This window comes from Chinchilla lanigera, unplaced genomic scaffold, assembly GCF_000276665.1.
Source record: "Chinchilla lanigera isolate Chin_1 unplaced genomic scaffold, ChiLan1.0 scaffold00166, whole genome shotgun sequence".
Taxonomy (NCBI): domain Eukaryota; kingdom Metazoa; phylum Chordata; class Mammalia; order Rodentia; family Chinchillidae; genus Chinchilla; species Chinchilla lanigera.
This window is the reverse complement of record NW_004955567.1, coordinates 1,148,712-1,166,400: the sequence shown is the minus strand read 5'-3', so window position 1 is coordinate 1,166,400 and position 17,689 is coordinate 1,148,712. Positions and strand designations below refer to the sequence as shown.

The 17,689-nt window shown below is 45.5% G+C and overlaps 2 protein-coding genes across 9 annotated transcripts in view; one reads left to right on the top strand and one right to left on the bottom strand.

The window, feature by feature from the left end:
* Positions 1-5,440, bottom strand: part of LOC102007948 (leukocyte immunoglobulin-like receptor subfamily B member 3) — a 23,034-nt gene extending 17,594 nt beyond the window's left edge. Inside the window, exons 1-4 of one of the 8 annotated variants that reach the window (XM_013509274.1) lie at positions 4,782-5,440; positions 4,284-4,607; positions 2,396-2,551; positions 2,143-2,178 (exon numbers count right to left, since the gene is read on the bottom strand). In XM_013509274.1, the coding sequence (XP_013364728.1) occupies positions 2,143-2,178; positions 2,396-2,429 (70 nt within the window). In that variant the 5' untranslated portion in view covers positions 2,430-2,551; positions 4,284-4,607; positions 4,782-5,440. Of the gene's footprint in view, positions 1-98; positions 569-1,181; positions 1,479-2,142; positions 2,179-2,395; positions 2,552-2,646; positions 2,662-4,283; positions 4,608-4,781 lie in introns of those variants that run through there. The other 7 variants (XM_013509275.1, XM_013509277.1, XM_013509276.1 and 4 more) reach the window with 7 other exon arrangements.
* LOC106147482 overlaps positions 1-16,925 on the top strand; it is a 29,762-nt gene extending 12,837 nt beyond the window's left edge. Inside the window, exon 2 of the mRNA XM_013509289.1 lies at positions 16,889-16,925. The gene's annotated coding sequence lies outside the window, so the exon portion shown is untranslated. The remainder of the gene's footprint in view (positions 1-16,888) is intronic.
* Positions 16,926-17,689: the final 764 nt, after the last annotated feature.

Below are 17,689 nucleotides of genomic sequence, written 5' to 3'. Positions count from 1 at the left end.
TGACACGTGACCCCAGGCAGTGGAGGAACTGCTGTCCCTCACCCTGAAGGGAGTCCTAGTGAGGTCTGCGTGTATCTTCAGCCTGTGACACCACCCACCTGCGACAGCAGCCCTCCCCCTGGCTTCCCGGGGCGCAGTGCTCATCTCCCTGGAGAACAGAGTCTGCTCCCCGGCTGATTCCCGCCTTCTCCACACACGTGTGCTGGGAGTGTAGCTGGGTTCCTCTTCAGTATGTTTCTCATACATACAGAGTCTGGTCAAAGTTCACACTTCAGCAGTTCTCTGTGCTAATCAAGGTCTAGAAGTGAAAGGCCTGCAGCGTGAGCACCCCTTGGAATTCTAGAGGCCAAATATAACTTGTGCTGATCTCATGTCGACTGAATAAATTTAGTAATAAATTATTTCCATAACTTCCTCTTCCCTCAAATGTGTATACATTTTTGGTCGACTGTCTATTTCGATCTGCAGCACAACTATCTACCATTTCTCATCTAACTATCCATTGAGATACCTATGAATCTACCCACCACCTCTCAGGGTTCTCCTACACCTAGTATCTTTGTATCTGTCACTGTGTGAGTATATATTTATCTCTGTCACACACACACACTCACACACACACCTGATCTCCAGAGCAGTTCAGTCTCCTCCTATCCTCTCCTGAGTAACTATACACGAACTTTGGCTCCTGCACACTCACAAAGACCTCACCCACTGCACCGGCCTGGTCCCTGTACCACTCATCTTCCTTCCTCAGCCCTGCACTGCTGCCTCTCACCTCTCGCCCCAGCCTGGGAAGGAATCCTGTGGATCCCCCGTCCCATCACTCTGCTGCCCCGATGGGCCTGGGCCCAGTGGATATTATGTCTCCTTGAACCGTTGTCTGGTGCCTTCTATCTTCTTCCACACCAACCCCAGGCCCTGCCCCAGTCTCATCCTTACCCTGCAGCCTGGGATCCTATTTAAATACATGCATCGCCTCTGTCTCTTTCATCACCTGCGGTGGCTCTGCTGTCACTCACAGAGACTCCTGAGCACTGATCCTGGCCACACAGCGCTGCAGGCACTGACTACACTCTGGACCTCATCCTTACACTGTCCCATACTTATACATGTTCTGGCCACAACCAGGGCCAGGTCAGCACCCCAGGATTCACCCCAAAACAGTGTCCCAACGATACCTCCACCGTGTCCCCCGGACATCCTTCCACCACAGGACCAGGAAACCCCTCCCACAACCTGCAACCTTCCTCCTGAAAATGGCACCTGCAACTGTCCCCTTGGCACACTCCCTAACTTCTGCCCTCACCCTTCTCCTCAGCATCCAGCTCCCCTGACACAGCACTGTGTACGTGACCAACGTGTTCCTTTCATTTCTGTCAGAGGTCAAGGGTGTCTGGGTGTCCCCGGCACACATAGCAGTGGTGGAGTCACAGGCAGGACCTATACATCTGCACTAAGTGGGAATGAGTTTTTTCTTGGAGAAGCAAAGAGGGAACATGAGAGTCTCTCTCTCTCTCTCTCTCTCTCTCTCTCTCTCTCACACACACACACACACACACACACAGAGCTGACAATGCTGACTCTGTGGAAATACAGGAACATGAGCATTACCCAGCAGCTACAGCCTCTGTGTGACCACACTTACAGCAGCGAGGCCCTAACGATTTCACCATCTGCTCCTTGTGCCCACTCAGTAACACCCTGTTGTCCTGTATTTGAGAACAGAAACTGGGTGACAAATGCAAAGCGACTTCCAGAGACGGTCACAGAACAGATATGCATGGGGCTCAGCATCGCCCTTCAAATCTGTGTCTTAAATGCGTCCTTGGCCTGAGATGACCTCCCAGGGGTAAGAGTCCGAAGCATCCCCAAAACAGCAAATGGGGAAAATGCAGCCTCTTTGGAACAGTGACCACTCTGTCCTCGGGGAGCAGCGTCCTGTGCGAGGTCTCCAGGCCTGTGCCGCATCCCGGTGCATCTCACCTGTTTGCCACAGGCCCTGATGGTGACTCCTCAGGGAAGAGCGTGGATGGCAGCACAGGGCGGGCTCCTCCTGCCTCAGCCCAACACCCTCAGGCTCCGCCCACCCTCCGCCCAGCCTCACTCACAGCTCCCAGCCCTGAACGCAGGGAAACTCACCACTGCGAGCCCAGATCCTCTGCTCCAGAGCAGACACTGAAACAGAGAGAGCTGGTGAGAGGCGCCTACCTGGGACCCGGTGACCCCGCCCCTGGGCTCAGGACACAGACCTGGAGTCAGGGAGCCAAAGGGCTCATCTAACCCCGGCCAGAGCTCACAGAGGAAGAGCCCTGTGAGGAGCCTAGGTGATGGACTCGGCCATCTCTGAACTCTTCCCCTCCTGCCCCCCACCTCCCTTCCCTACAGCGCTCACCAAGTCCAAGCAGCAGAGCAAGGCCAGGGGACATGGCGCTGCCTCAGCCCAGGTCTGCACGGTGCTCAGCAAGCGGCTCACACAGTCACACTGGGGACACCAGGCAACAAGAAGACAGATGCCCAAGTCCTTGTCACAGGGTGATGGCTTCAGCTACTAAACAAGAAGGGAACTGCTCTTGTACAAGGCCAGGCCTTGCTCCTTGGCTTCCCCTGCATCTCTCAGTTCCTGCCTGGATTTCCTGTTCTGACCTTCCAGGCGACCTGTGGGTAGCCCCATCTGCCGGAATCTGCACGTCTACTCTCTGAGATTTGAAGGAAGTGATACACAATGTGACATACAGCACAAAGGCTGCATCCCATCTTCAGAAGCCACTGTCCAGTCTAGGTGGGTGATCTTCAGGCAGAAACCAAACCAGGGGAGATGGAGGAGGTAGTGCGGTCCCAGTTCAGGTGCCTGGGGACCAATGGTCAGGAGCAGGTGGATGCTCTCTGTTCAAGGAACTTGCATGACCCGCTAGGAAGCTACAGTGTGCAGGAAAAAACATAGTATCACACACTTAGAATCGTGATAGGTGAGCTCTTCTGTGTCCTTACAAACATAAAATTCCACTGAGGTTAGTGCAGGTGTGGGAGGAACTTTAGGAAGTCACTGTTTATGCTCAAGAGCGCGAAGTGTTGTGGGATGTCTCTAGCCAGGAACAAGGATACCACCCCAGCACTGTGTCTGCCAATAGCACCTCTACAAGGTGGTCAAAGGGAGCAACATGCCCTGAGTGACGGCACCCCGAGGGTTCTCTCCTGTCCCAATGCGATTGCACATCTCAAGGCCTTTGCAATGGGAACCTAGTCCACTTGGCACAGGCGTGAACTTTCCCTAACCTGGGAGATACTGAAAGTCTTGAATACTTGTCCTCTTACAGAGGCCTTTTGTGAACTTTACCTTCTTTACTTCTCTATAAATATTTCAGATAGCGAAGACTTCCTGCATAATAAAGGAGACAACAGATGGCTTCTCTCTTGTCACACAAATGTGTGTGTGATTAAACATACTTTTTTCTTACTCGTTTTTATTAGTACATATTTGAAATACGCATTGACCACGTCCGTCGTGGGGAACGCATAACCCTACTCAGTGTATCTTCTGTTTCCCACTCCCCTCCGCTCCCTTCAACCTTCTTCCCCTCCTTATTCGCAGAAGCTTCCTTTGTGGGATTTCCCCCCATTCTCTTGTTCCCTTTTCCTCCCCTTCCCTTCCTTTGCCCCCTCCCTGCTCCCCTCCCATCTGAACAAGTTCTCCCTACGTCCCAGCACCTGTCCTCAGCACGCTCCTCCTTTAACTTGGTTCCTCACACAAGACAAACAATGCAGCATGGAACCTGAGTGCCCCATTAGTTTCACTACAGGTTATAACCATAAACTTCAGTCCCTTTAGAGCATGTGATGCGACTTCTAAATCGAACCAGTGATGTATTTCCTAACATAACGGGTCCCCTGCTCTCTCCAGGATAATTCACTGAACTGGGTGGAGCTGTTTTCTTCCTGGGGAAGGATTTTATTGGTAAAAGTGAGTGTTCAAATCTAGAAAAGGACAACCACTCTCCGAAACCCACATCCCCCTCGGGAACGAGGTCTGTGATGTGGACTCACACTCACACTGTGCAGGAAGCCAGGTGGGAGACTGTTCGCAGGGATGACCATTCAAATAGGTTCACGCCCCTGCATTGGCCCGCAGAGTGATCGTGCCTATCCTAGGCTTCGCACCAAATTCTATGGAAAAGGGGTAAAATAACCAAAACAACACCCTCAGGTGAGATTTAACATGCCGTGCTGGATGGTGGAATCCCAAAAAAAGACACGAATTATCATTGCTCAAAGGGTGAGCTTACAAGAACTTTCTGGACAGCTTCTGGAGAGCCGCAGACCAAGCCCTAGTGCTGAGATTTTGGTGATGTGTGAGGTGATTACCCAGGAACCAAAACTGCATCTCTATTGTTCGTCAGGTCTCGAAACAAGCACCTGACAGGCTGGCGCTGTCCGTTCCATTGGTGCTGAAAGAGGAGTTCCAGGAGTGCACCTGATCCCTAGAACAAACCCCACAGGCACCCCAGCCTGCTGATGCGAATGCAGCTGTGCTCTTGTGTGCTGCTGAGGATGTGGAGTTCCTCTTGACACGATGACTGCAGGAGAGACGGTGTGTTCACTACTTCATTCTGGCAGGAGAGAAAACAATTTCAACGCTGAGGATCCTAAGTCCACTCAGCTCCTCCTCCATCGCTCCCTCTGCAGTACGGATTTTGTGATCACTCTCCACACACATCCATCTGGGTCCCCCGGGGTGTCTTCTGCCCATCACCCACAGTCACACTCCCTAAGCCCTCACTCACCAGCATTTCTGTGATTGTTCTCCCTACCCTTGGAACTCAAAATTCACTTCCAGGTGCCCGCAAAGCACAGGGAGAGGCGACCTCCACCAGATCACAAGGGCGAACCCTAAGGTGAAGCAGTTCATCCAGGGTGTGAGGCGCTGAGGTTCAAAGCCAGGACTCAGCGTTTGCCCAGGGCAGTTGCCAACCCTTGAGAACAAAGGGGCACACGACTGGTAGCATCAGGTTTCAGGCCACAGCACTGGGAACGGGATGCCTTCTCCTTCTGTGAGAGGCTGAGGGACCACTGAGATGAGCTCCCAGGCTGAACCCCGATGGTGATGCAGCACAGATCAGACCCACACGTTCCCAGAGCCGTGATTCACAGTGCTGAGTCACCATGGAGAGGCCAGGGTATCAGGAATGAGTGGGTTATCACAGGGGAGGCAGCAAGGGCAACTGGAGAAGGGCTGCAGGGTGGTCAAGACCAGCGGGTCCCCAGCAGCCCTGGAGTCTGGGCTTCTGGGACAAGCTCTGTGTCCTCACCAAGGCCGCAAGACCAAGGGGGCAAGAAGATAGCGTTGTGCACTTCAGGGATCCAGGGAAAGGAGCGCTGTGCAAGGAGCACCCGGCCTCACACTGCCCCCTAGGTTGGGCTGCAGCCGTGCCTGAAGACCGGTTCTCCCACAGCTCAGGCCCGTGGGACACATCCCTCCAGTCCCCACTTCTCCCTCACAGAAAGCACCTCCTCAGGTGCTCAGCCCAGAGGACCTGTCCCACCTTGGCAGTCCTTCTTACCTATCCTTCAAGGCCCTAAGGAACACTTTACTCAATTTGTGGCTAGATTACAAGAAGCCACTCACAGACAGGTTTCAAACATGCAAGCTGCAGATGTTCTAATGATACAATTGGCACATGCAAATACTAATGGAGACTGCAAGCAAGCTTTATATCCTGTAAAATCAACCAGCGATCTACAGCATATATTCGAGCTTGTCAAGATATTGGAACTGAATCATATAAGACAACCATAATGGCTCAGGTGATGGCTCGTTTTAATAATGCAAGAGGGGGTAATATAAAATGTTTTAACTGTGGAAAATGGGGCATATTTGAAAGAATCGTAGAGTTATTGGTGGATCTAATGAGACAGTCACTGTGACTGCAGCAGGTCGTGGCAACTATGCCTCTGGCACAAGGGGCTTGAGTCTCACTCCTGGACCCTGCCTGAGATGCCACAAAGGGAGACATTGAGCGAGATATTGTGATTCTAAAATTCATAAGGATGATACACCTCTGCCAAAAACAGATAGGGCCTTTCCTCAGGCCAGCCAAACAATAGAGGAAATATAACCTGTGAGTCAGAATATCAATCAGCTTTATCCAGTGCAAATACACCAGCAGATTCAACAACAGCCTTAAGGGTGGCTCCCCAGAGAGATATAAATTCCCTCACCAGGGGAACAATACAAATTACAGGATTACATCTTCCTGCATCTTCCTTCCCTTTCAGGGTCACTCTTATAGTGGGGGACAATACTACCCCAATTCCCACAGGAGTTTGGGGTCCACCACCTGATGGAACAGTTAGTCTTGTACTGGGAAAGACTGATCTAAATTTAAAAGGAACAACTATTGTACCTAGTGCGATTGATGGTGACTGTCAAGATGAAATACAAGTTTTTGCGTGTGCTATGGATCCCTGGGTTTTCGAACAGGGAGAAAATGTGGCACAATTTATTTTGTTACCTATAGATAAACCTTCCGTTATTAAATATAGACAGTTCATGAGGAAACAAGACTCTCAGAGCAAGACTACAAAAAAGAGACTTATTTTACATGGGAAGTGACTAAAAACAGACCTATGTGTTTTATAAAGATCAATGGAAAATGCTTTGAAGGTCTAACAGACACTGGTGCAGTTGTGTCTGTACTTGCATTAGAACAATGGCCCACTACATGGCCAACACAAAGGGCCCTACCTCCTTAATAGGACTGGGGTCCCCTCAGCAGGTACTTCAAAGTGCCTCACCCCTGCCTTATGGGGGACCAGGCCATACATGGCACCTATTCTGGTCAATTTGAGACTTGTTATGAAAGTAGAAATTAATATGAATTAATGATTCTGATCTTAACTTTAAGCAAACAAATTCCGATTCTGAAATCAAACAAGTAGATTCAAATCCTAAAGTTAGACAAATGATGATTCACATAGGATATCAAAAGATAAAGGGCTAGGAAAGAACTTACAAGGAATCAAAGAACCTGTAAGGACTGCACCTAAGAGTGCCAGGTGTGGTAAGGGATCTCAACAGGTTTTTTTTTAAATGAGGGCCATTGATTCATCTCCCTTCTAAACAGCTCTGCATTTACAATGGAAAACATGGCTGGGGATCTAACCCAGCGGCACAAGTGCCTGCCTGGCAAGTACAAGGTCTTGAGTTTGATTTTTGGTACTTTAAAAAAAAAAAAAAAAAAAAAAACAATGGAAAACTGAGGAGTCTTTTTGGGTAGATCAGTGGTCCCTTAATAGGGAGAAACTCATCCAGCTACACCAATTAGTTGAAGAACAATTCCAGCTAGGGCATTTAGAAAACTCAGTTAGTCCTTGGAATACTCCTGTCTTTGTTATCCCAAAGATATCAGGCAAATGGAGGTTATTGAAAGATTTAAGAGCTGTGAATGCTTGCTCACTTCTTATGGGGGTGTTGCAACCGGGATTACCAAGCCCAGCTACGGTTCCCAGAGACTGGCCCCTCATCATAATTTATCTAAAAGACTGCTTTTTTAACATTCCTCTTTTTCACACAGATAGGCCGCATTTTGCCTTCTCTGTACCTAGTTTAAAGAGTCAGTGCAGCAATATCAATGAGTCACATTACCTCAAGGAATGCAAAATAGTCTGACTTTGAGCCAGGTCTTTGTACTGCAGGCCTTACAGAGAGTTAGACAAACTCTATATCGGCAAGTAACATTTGCAGATTTTATAGGATAAATTGATAATCATTTTCCCAGTGATCCTATCTTTCAATTTTTTCTGAAGCATTCATGTATTATTCCAAAAACTACTAAATTTGAACATATTTCTGATACAATAGTCTATTTTACTGATGGTTCATCAAGGGACAAGGCCACCATTCCGAGTAAGGATTATCAACTGGTAATAGAGACTGCAGGACCCTCTGTACAAAGGTCTGAAATTACTGCTATTTTATTTGTCATACAACAGTTTAACCCTATTATAGTTCGTGATTCAGCCTATGAGGTCTGTCTTACTCAGAGACTCGAGAGTGCCCCCCTGCGGTTGATTTTAGAGCTGCCTTTATTTAATGTTTCTCAGGCTACAAAAGGCAACTTGTAATCGAACGGCACCCTTTTATATTGGTCACATAACGTCTCACTCTAACTTAGTTGGATTTTTAACATATGGGAATCAACAAGCTGATTCATTAGTTGCTTTTATTTCTCCATTGATGCAGCTGCACATCAAAATAGTAAGGCTTTAACCAAAGAATTACAATTATCCAGGTCTCAAGCAAGACAAATTGCTATGTCCTGTCCTACTTGTCAAAAGGTTCCTAGGTGGGGCTGGGGATTTAGCTCAGCGGCAAAGCACTTGCCTGGCAAGCACAAGGTCGTGAGTTCGGTTCCCGGTACCGGAGAAAAACCAAAAAAAAAAAAAAAAAAAAAAAAGGTTCCTAGGCCTCTGCACAAGAGGGTGGTGACTCCAGAGGCTTAAAACAATGGTATTTGGCAAATGGATATTACACACCTTTCCTCTTTTGGCAAACTGCAATATATTCAGGTAGCTGTTGACACATATTCTCATTTAACTCATGCAACTTGACACACAGGAGAAAAAAATGGCCATGTTCAACAACATTGCTTGTCAGGATTCCTTCTATGGCTGTTCTACATACCATAAAGACTGACAATGGGCTTTCACATATTAGTAAACCGCTACAATCCTTTTTTCAACTATGGCACATTAAACACATTACAGGAATCCCTTATAATCCTCAAGGACAAGTGATTGTAGAAAGAGCACATCTGTCTCTTAAAACTCAATTGCAAAAACAAAAAGAAGGAATACAGTTATCCCCATAAGCACAGTTAGATTTAGCCATTTTTACTCTAAACTTTTTAAATCCAGCTGCAGACAATAAATTGACCTTTGGGAGCTTCATCGGTCAACATCCCATGATGATGCCCAGCATAGCGCTCGAGTGCTTTGGAAGGACATCAACACAGGGAAATGGAAAGGACTAGTTCTGCTAATAATGTAGGGAAAAGGTTATGCTTGTATCCTAACAGATGATGGATCCACAAGGTGGCTGCCATCTAGGGATGTACAACTTTGGCAAGAGACATGACTGACCCTGGAGACAGTCACTCATGATGGATCCACTGATCTGAGCCCTCCAGAGGATGAGCCCATCCCATGAGGCTTGCCCCCAAGGACTTGCCAATCAGACAGGCAATCTACCACCAACCCCTGAAAATCTGATTGACTTATTGGCTCCACTGACAGTGTCCTGTGTATAAAGCCTGTTTCAGGAACAGAGTATTGGACTTATCCTCTGTCTTGGTTACATTCCTCTCATTGCTGGGACAAAATACCTGATGCCCAAAATTAAGGAAGGAAAGGTTTATTTCACTTACAGTTTGTGGAGGTTTCAGTCCATACTTGGCAGGTTACAAGGCAGAGTGGCACATGGCAGAGGGCTACAGCTCACGGCAGCAGAACACAGCAAAAACAACAAACACTAAAAAGGAGGAACGGCGGCAAGCAGCCTCTTCCTCTCCCTTACATATGCAAATGATGCACCCCAGGGTGGGTGTAGCTCTCACACCCATAATCAATCAAACTCTAAAAGCCTACCCCATGACCACATGAGGCTTTGGGGGGACACCCAGACACAAACCATAACATGATCCTAATCCACCACAACTTGGGCGGATTCTCCACCTGAGATTTATCATGAACCAGACACAACTGGCCCTAAATTACATAAAAGGTTTTTATTTTTTTCAAATTCTTCTTATAAGAGATCTCTGCTAATTGATCTATTTTTTTAAAAAAGTTCTGACTAGTCTTTTTATAAATACAAACTTAAAAAATTATAAAAATTTCTATAATTCAATTTGGCCAAAAATATATTTGAGTGCACTCTGATTTTATAAGTAAATTGTCTTCTGTGTGTGTCTTTGTTTGTTTGTCTCTCTGTCCAATCTGTAAATAGCTATTTTATTTGAGCTCAACAAATTTTTCCTTTTTTAGTATTTTTGGATTTTTGAGGCATTTGTCTATAATTTCATTTGGCTTATACATAAATGTCATCTAAAATTAAGGATATGCTTCCACCAAGGTTACCAGCTGGCCAAAATGATGTCAAAATTGGTTTTATAAATGTCATGAATACTATTGTTTCATATATTATGACTTGAGAGTCTCTTATTGTTCAAATTTAGTTAAGTATTGAGATTGCATTTTCATGGGTTATCAGAAGTTTATCAAGTTAATTCCACAAAAAATCCCTTAGGATGAGGAGAAACTGTTGGCAGGACTCCAACTGATGAATAAGGAAGCAGCTGCCTGGAAACATTCTTCCACTTCTTGTTCATTAATGGGAAGCTCCAATAATCTCCATAGCTTTATGGGAGACACTTAATAAATATTGTTCAAAGATATTATTGTGATATATTTACATTGGTCATCATCAAAAGGGTAAATTCTCAAAAAATAAGACCATAAGGTTTTCTGATTAAAAGATGTTCCTGGTACAAAACTAAATCAAGAAACAAAATAATGACAATTTGTTATTGCTAATTTCATGGTGTATTAAATATATTCATGCCTTCCAAATGTACATTATTCTAAAAATGTAGAATTTCACTAGGATTGTTTATAGTGATAAATATCTGCCTTTCTGTTGTGCCCCAGATATTTGTGATAAGAGGTTCATGTTAAGCCAACATAAGGTCATCAGTCAAATAATAATTTTTAGCAAAAACCTCTGTGATGTGTATGCTATGTATGTGTCACTACCTTTAGAGACACTTAGATATTGAACAGCTCAGGCAGTGTCACAAACTTTCTCAATGACATCCTATTACAGAAGAACAAATTAGGTAAAAGCTTCTCATAAATTAGGTAGGGATGACTGACTAAAAAGTTTATTCTATTCCAAAATGGAAATTTAAATGTGTTTCAAAAATGTCATCATGCCTATTGTGCTATACTAGTATGCATGGCTTTTGATCTCAAATTTTCTCTGTAAAACTATATACCTGTTGTCCACTAATATTCTGTAGGGATTTAACAAGAGCATCCTTGGTTGGTAAAAAAAAAAAAAAAAAAACAGCTCTCTGGCTATACTTTATATTTCAAGGTGCTCCCACTACAATGCAATGTCATTAATCTTCTCTTCTGGATGTTCAGCAACCGAGATTTGGAGACCAAAAATTAGAAAGATAGATGGGCTAAGCGGATAGCTGATATTTTGATTCTTGTCCTATGAGGTCAATGAGGATCCAGGACATAAGAGAACACTTTGCTTCCACATTCTATAACTCAGTTGAGTCCTTGAACTTCTGATCAAAGAGACTGTGGGAGTACAGAGAAAAGTGATTCTACAGTGTACAGTGTGCCTAAGGAGAGTCACCAGGAGAGAAAAATCTCCCAAGCTTTCAAAGAAAGCAACTTGGTCAAGCAATGGCCATTACTCATCCAGAGGACTAACACTGATAGAAAAACTGAGAGGTACTGTACATGGTCCCAAGGTAAATCCTGAGGAGATTTATCTGACCTTGACAGGTAGCAAGAAATTAATATTATTTAATACAGGTCTCACTTTAACTTGGTCTTAAACAACCAGTAGAACACTATAAACACAAGATTTATAAAATAATGCCATAGTAATACTAATTTCTCAAAAAAATGGTTATTCTTGCCTAAGACTACCAAACTCCAAGTAACCATACATATGCAACCAACAATAAATATGCTAGAGTCCTTCTATCAGGATCCACCAAGTCATCCTCATAAAGAGAATTCATAACTTGTCATAAATTGTCATTATGGATGCCATCCTGGAACATGTGGCCGTAGAGAGATGAGATCTTCAAACCAGTGGGAAGTCTGCTGCCAACAGACCCATCATGGATTCTATAATGGGCTGATTATATTAACATATTTGTACCTTTACTTCAGTTCTTAGTCTGCTACAGGGAATGTCAAACCTGACAATGCTAGCCATGTTTCAAAAGCTGCAATTACAAAAACAAAAAGGAGGACTTGATGGAGACCACCACAACGTAGCCCAAAGCAGGACATAAATTAACCAATTGGCTTTTCATGTTTACTTGTGAAGCTGTCCAAAGCCTAAGCCACTTGTCTAGAAGTGAGCAACAGACTCATAGAAAATGAACCTCTGTGAGTCACTAATCCCTACTAAAACCTGTAACAGTGGATGAAGCCGAAAAACCTCAAAGGATAAGACAAGATCACAGCACAGAACACCTGAATCCAGTCTCAAATAGATAAAGACTATAGCCTCAGGCATCTCACTTCTGGGTGGGTTAACCTAATACCTTACTTGAAGAAGTCCTTGAGTAATTAATTCCCCCCTTCTTGAGTATATCCCTCCCTTCTTCTGATAACCAAATAAATATGGGCCACCCAGAAATGGTCTTGGTCTTAGCCCTGACTAAATCTCAGATTCTATGAGAAGGCTTTGATCCTCCTGGAGCCCTGAAATAATTCCATTTGCCTCTTTTTATTTAGCCTTTGCCAAACACACGTTCAGGAGATTGTGGACCTGATCATCTCACAATAACTAAGGGATATTATTAACCAGATAGCGGTGGGGGCAATTCCAGGTCATGTTGCTAGGATACCGGGAAGAGGTGGCCTTGGGCTTTCAGGATCCCAAATACCAATGAGGAAAGGACAACCAGGCTCACAGGGACAGATGACATCAACCAAATAAGGAAAATATGGCACCAATGCATTTACCTTTGAGGTTGAGCTCTGAGAAAGGCCAGAAATCTCAGCTTCTAGATAGAAGCAAGCAGGGCATAAATTGGGGTTGCAACTCTGAAAAAATAACTGAAACAAAGAGGGACTGTTCTCACTGGGAATATTGGGGAGAAATGTCATAAGGGAGGCAGTCAGAAGTGAGGTATGAGGAGGAAGAGAAGGACAGAAGACCATCCACAGTAGGGAGAAATTAGATGCAGACATCAGAGGGTGCTGTCAGAAACAGACAAGCAGACAAAAGAGAGAAAAGCTCTAGCACCTGGGGACTCTCTCCCCAAAGCACAGTATGTTTAATACTGAAATTAGAGCAGAATCCAGGGGGTGCTATTTAATCCCCACACAATGGGCAAAACCCAATGCTATTCAGTCTTGACAGATCCTGATATCAGTCTTTGATGAGGACCATGAAGGGTTAGTGATGCTGTCAGCCTAAACTCACTGGTCCCACCTCACAGATCACTTCTGCCCTTCCTGGCATCCAGCAACACAACTCCAAGCATGAGAAGGATGAGGACAGCCAGGCTCAGCCAGATGATATTCTCTGCTCGATAATCTGGGCCTGACGAGAGAAATTCAATAGGGAACAAAGAACTCAGACCCTGCCCCCCAAAAATACAAAGATCACATACAGACCACCCATCATCCAAGCCAGATGAAGAACTGAGGGGTCTCACTCAGACCCTCCCCATGAACCCACCTGTCCTTTCCCATGTAGCATTCCTAGACTGCAAGAGTCTCGGCTCACAAGGGTCCCTATGTTCAGCATGAGTGAAGATAAGAGTCACACCACAGTCTCTACCCTAAACCAACAGACTTGACATGAGGTGGGGCTCCATGGAAGGAAAACCTGGTGCTCATGTTCACCAGGACCCTAATAGCCACTCAGGTTGCTGTCCTGGAGTGTCCTCAATGTCCTGGTGAGAGGTAGTGGGCAACAGACCGTGCAAGGATCTGGAAAGTGGAGTCATTGGCACCTGGGGCTTCTCTGGTTACTCTGCCATCAGCTCATCTGCTCCAGGCCACAGGACTCGGGAAAGCCAACAGTACCTCAAGGAGACACAGACGTGAAGAGGGCAATGCCCAGATCACCCAACATCTCCAGGTTAGCTCCAATCCAGGAGGGCCTGCCCAGCTCTGCCAGAAGGGGTCAGACTGGTTTGTTTAGGGTCAGAAGTTGTTATGGTTTGTGTGTAGATGTCGCCCCAAACTTCAATGCAGTTTTAGGGTTTTTCAGAGGTGAGTGAATCTAGAGTGTGTGATGCTGAGATTGAGGTTGTGTGATTGCAAAATCAATTCACTAATTGGTTTGGCACCATCCTACTCCCAGCCATCTAGGTACAATATATAAGAGATAGAAAGAGTCTTGCCCTCCACCCTGGTTGATTTTGTTGTTTTCAACTGCCATGAACTGTTATGTCTCTGCCATATGCCACTCTGCCTTTGAGCCAACCAACCGTGTACTGAAACCCCTACAAACTGTAAGCTAAGTAAAGCTTTCTTCTCTGAAGTTCAGGGTATTGGGTATTTTGGATCAGCAATGAGAGAAAAGGAACTGAGACAGAATTTGGTACCAGAGAATTGGGGTGTAGGACTATACCTGGCAATATGGTTCATAAGCCTTTGGAAATGGCTTGTGGGAAGAGTTTGGAAAGTTTTGGAGATGACAGCTGAAAAGGTAGAGCAGGAACACTGTCTTAGTTACTTTTCTCTCATCGCTGAGACAAAGTACTCAATGCCCAAAACAGAGGAAGGAAAGGTTTATTTAGCTCACAGTTTGTGGAGGTTTCATTCTATAATCAGCTGGCTCCAATGTAAGGTGGCATGTGGATGAGGGGGAAACATTCATGGCAGCAGAAGATACCAAAAGCAGCAAGAGCAAAAAGGGTAAAAGGGAGGAGTAAGGATCTTTTCCTCCCTCATATTGTATGCAGGCTCTGTACCTTGGGGCGGGTATAGCACTCACACCACCAATTCCAAGACTTGACAATGAACCAATCAAAATCTCTAGATTCAGTCGCCTCCAAAAAGCCTGGCCCCCATAACTGCAGAAGGCTTTGAAGGGACATCCAGACACAAAACATAACAAACGCCCTAGGCTGTTCTGTGTGGGAGATCCTGGTCAGAATTCAGAAGACCCAGTGGCTGATAGAAATCCTGCTGGTAAACACCAGGCTCAGGAGGTTTCTGCTGGAAAGAAGGAAAGGAAATTGGTTGTTGAACTTCAGATGATGTGTGCTATGGCTTGGCAGAAAGTTTGTCGGCATTTTGCTTGTGTCCAGAGACTTTGTCTGAGGTTAATATCAAGGGTTGCGGACTAATTAATCAGGGAGAAGAAATTTCAGGAAGTCTAATGTTGAGGCAGTATGGCTACTGTTAGAGGCTTTTAGCCAGATCTATTTTGAGAATTAAGAGCAAATAACCTGACAGTATGATTTAAAGTGCTGTTATTTTGGCAAGAAAGGAAGCTCCACTAAAGCTGTGGTCTACAAATATAGCGCAGAGGAGATCGTGATTGCTGAAAAGGAACAGGAGGAAAGACAACATGGCCTGAGGGCATCACAAGGAACAGAACTCCACCCATCACAGTCTAAAAACTACAAAACTGAAGGACTTTGCTTTGAGCAGAAAGCCCCAGAGCATCAGATTCGAGAATGGCAGGGACCACACCATGTTCCAGAATGGTGGCAACATAGAAAATTTGTAACTCACAATTGGATTCGGACTGCTCAGTGATCCAGCACTTCAGCCCTACAACCAAAACAGAAAGGACTACAGCTCCTGCTGGCAGCAGACCTAAGTACCATGCATGTGGCAGGAGTTATAGGCACATGCAGAGTGCAGGAGTTATAGGATTAAGAAGGCTTCCACCTTGATTTGATAAGTGTCTGAAGCTATGAATGTGAAGCCAAAGGTGCAGTAGAGACGCCAAAAGTTTGGAGAAGCCAGGAACATAATTTGTCTGAGGAAACCCGCAAGTGAGTAGAGCATGCCCAAGACGGGAGCCATGTGAGCTACAACTACTGGAAGTACAGTAGACAGGAAGCCACACAAGAGCTTTGAAGTCCACAACTTGCCACAGATTGCTTCAGATGCTGGACATGGAACCACAGGAATTAATGTTTGCCTTGCTGGGTGTTGAACTTGCTTTGGTCCCAATCTTCTGTATCCTGGCTTTTGTAACTTTTAGAATGGAAACGTCTACCTTGTGCCATTGCATGTTGGAAGTGTTTAACTTTTTTTCATGTGTATAAGTACTTGGAGCTAAGAGTTTGCATTAAATCTCAGAAGAGACTTAGGATTTGGACCTCTCAGCAATCCTGAAACTGACAAGACCTTGGCAACTCTTAGAGATGAACTAAATGTGTTTTGCATAAGGCCTCCTAGGGGTAGAATGTTAAAGCTTGTGCCTAGATGTCCCCTGCAAAGCCAATTTCAGTCACAGGTGGGCCTTTTGCAGAGGTGGCTGGATCAGGGTATGTGATGCTGGAATTGAGTCATGATGCAATGCTAGGATCAAGTGCACCAGGATAAAGGGTATGAGTACTGCCTGCCCTAAGTAGCCTGGATAAGATAAAAGGGACACAAAGAAGCTTCTGTCCTCCCACACTGCTTTGCTATTGTCTGCCTGCAATACACTGTTTCTCCTCGGTGACACCTCTCTGCTGTGACACCCTGCCTAGGAGCCAGCCGATTATGGACTGAAACCTGTACACTGTGAGCTAAATAACTGAAACCTGTGAGCTAAATAAACCTCTCCTCCCTTAACTTGTTGGTGTCAGGTGCTTTGTCTCACCCATGAGAAAAGTAACTAAGACAGGCTCCAAGGGCCTCTATGTTAAAGACTTGATCCCGAGGGTGGCACTATTGAGATGTGGTAAGGTAAGGCTTCAAGTCATGGGGCTGCACTTGAAGGTGACTGGAAGACTGTAGGGGGATGACGACTCTTAGCATATCATTTTAAATAGAATAATTCTAGTCTTAATGCTAACCTCAAATGTGTCTTGAGAAACATCCCAGAGGGGTTATAAAAAGTTAACTTTGCAGTCCTGACTTAGCCATGGAATGCTTCTCCAAAGACAAAGAACAGGGGCTGGGGATTTAGCTCAGCGGCAAAGCGCCTGCCTGGCAAGCGCAAGGTCGTGAGTTCGGTTCCCGGTACCGGAGAAAAACCAAAACAAAAAAACAAAACAAAACAAAGACAAAGAACACGCAGGCCCAGATAACCAACTATGACCCTGCCTGGGTTGTTTCATCCCTTCCCTTGCCCTAAATAAACATTGTAACTAAAAAGGCATTGTATGGTTATCTAAAGGGGGACATAGAACAGAGTACAGAAAGTATATATCATTGTGGTTGGCTCACGTCCAGAGCCAGACCTGGTCATGTGGCACAAGGAAATCAACGTGTGGCCAGGGCTGCAACAGTCCAATCTGTTACCATGGAAACCCAAAATGCATATAAGGTGGGAACAAAGGTAGGCCCATGACCACTTCCCTGATTTGCAAATCAGGAATGAAGGGTGGCTAGCCTCAAATTAAACTCTGTCTTGTTCTCAATAGAGTCAGTCTCTTGTGGAATACAAGCCAAATTCGGCCATAACAAGATCCAGCCCCTTCTTGCTTCCATTTTGCTTTTAGGCCATGAGGTGAGCAGTTTGTTCCACCCTATGGTTCCTGCTACTTCCACCCAACACCCCAAAGCAATGGTTTGCCTGATCTTCCACTGGTGCAGGGAGTGGCTGAAGCTGGAAATTGGTTACATGTGTCTGGTAAGGCAAGGCCAGTCCAAGAATGAAGAGTACCTAAAACAATCAAGATGCTTCAGGTGCTAGGTGTTTACCTAGCCTGAGACAATTCCAATCATTAGTCACTAAGCAACCGTGTGTGGC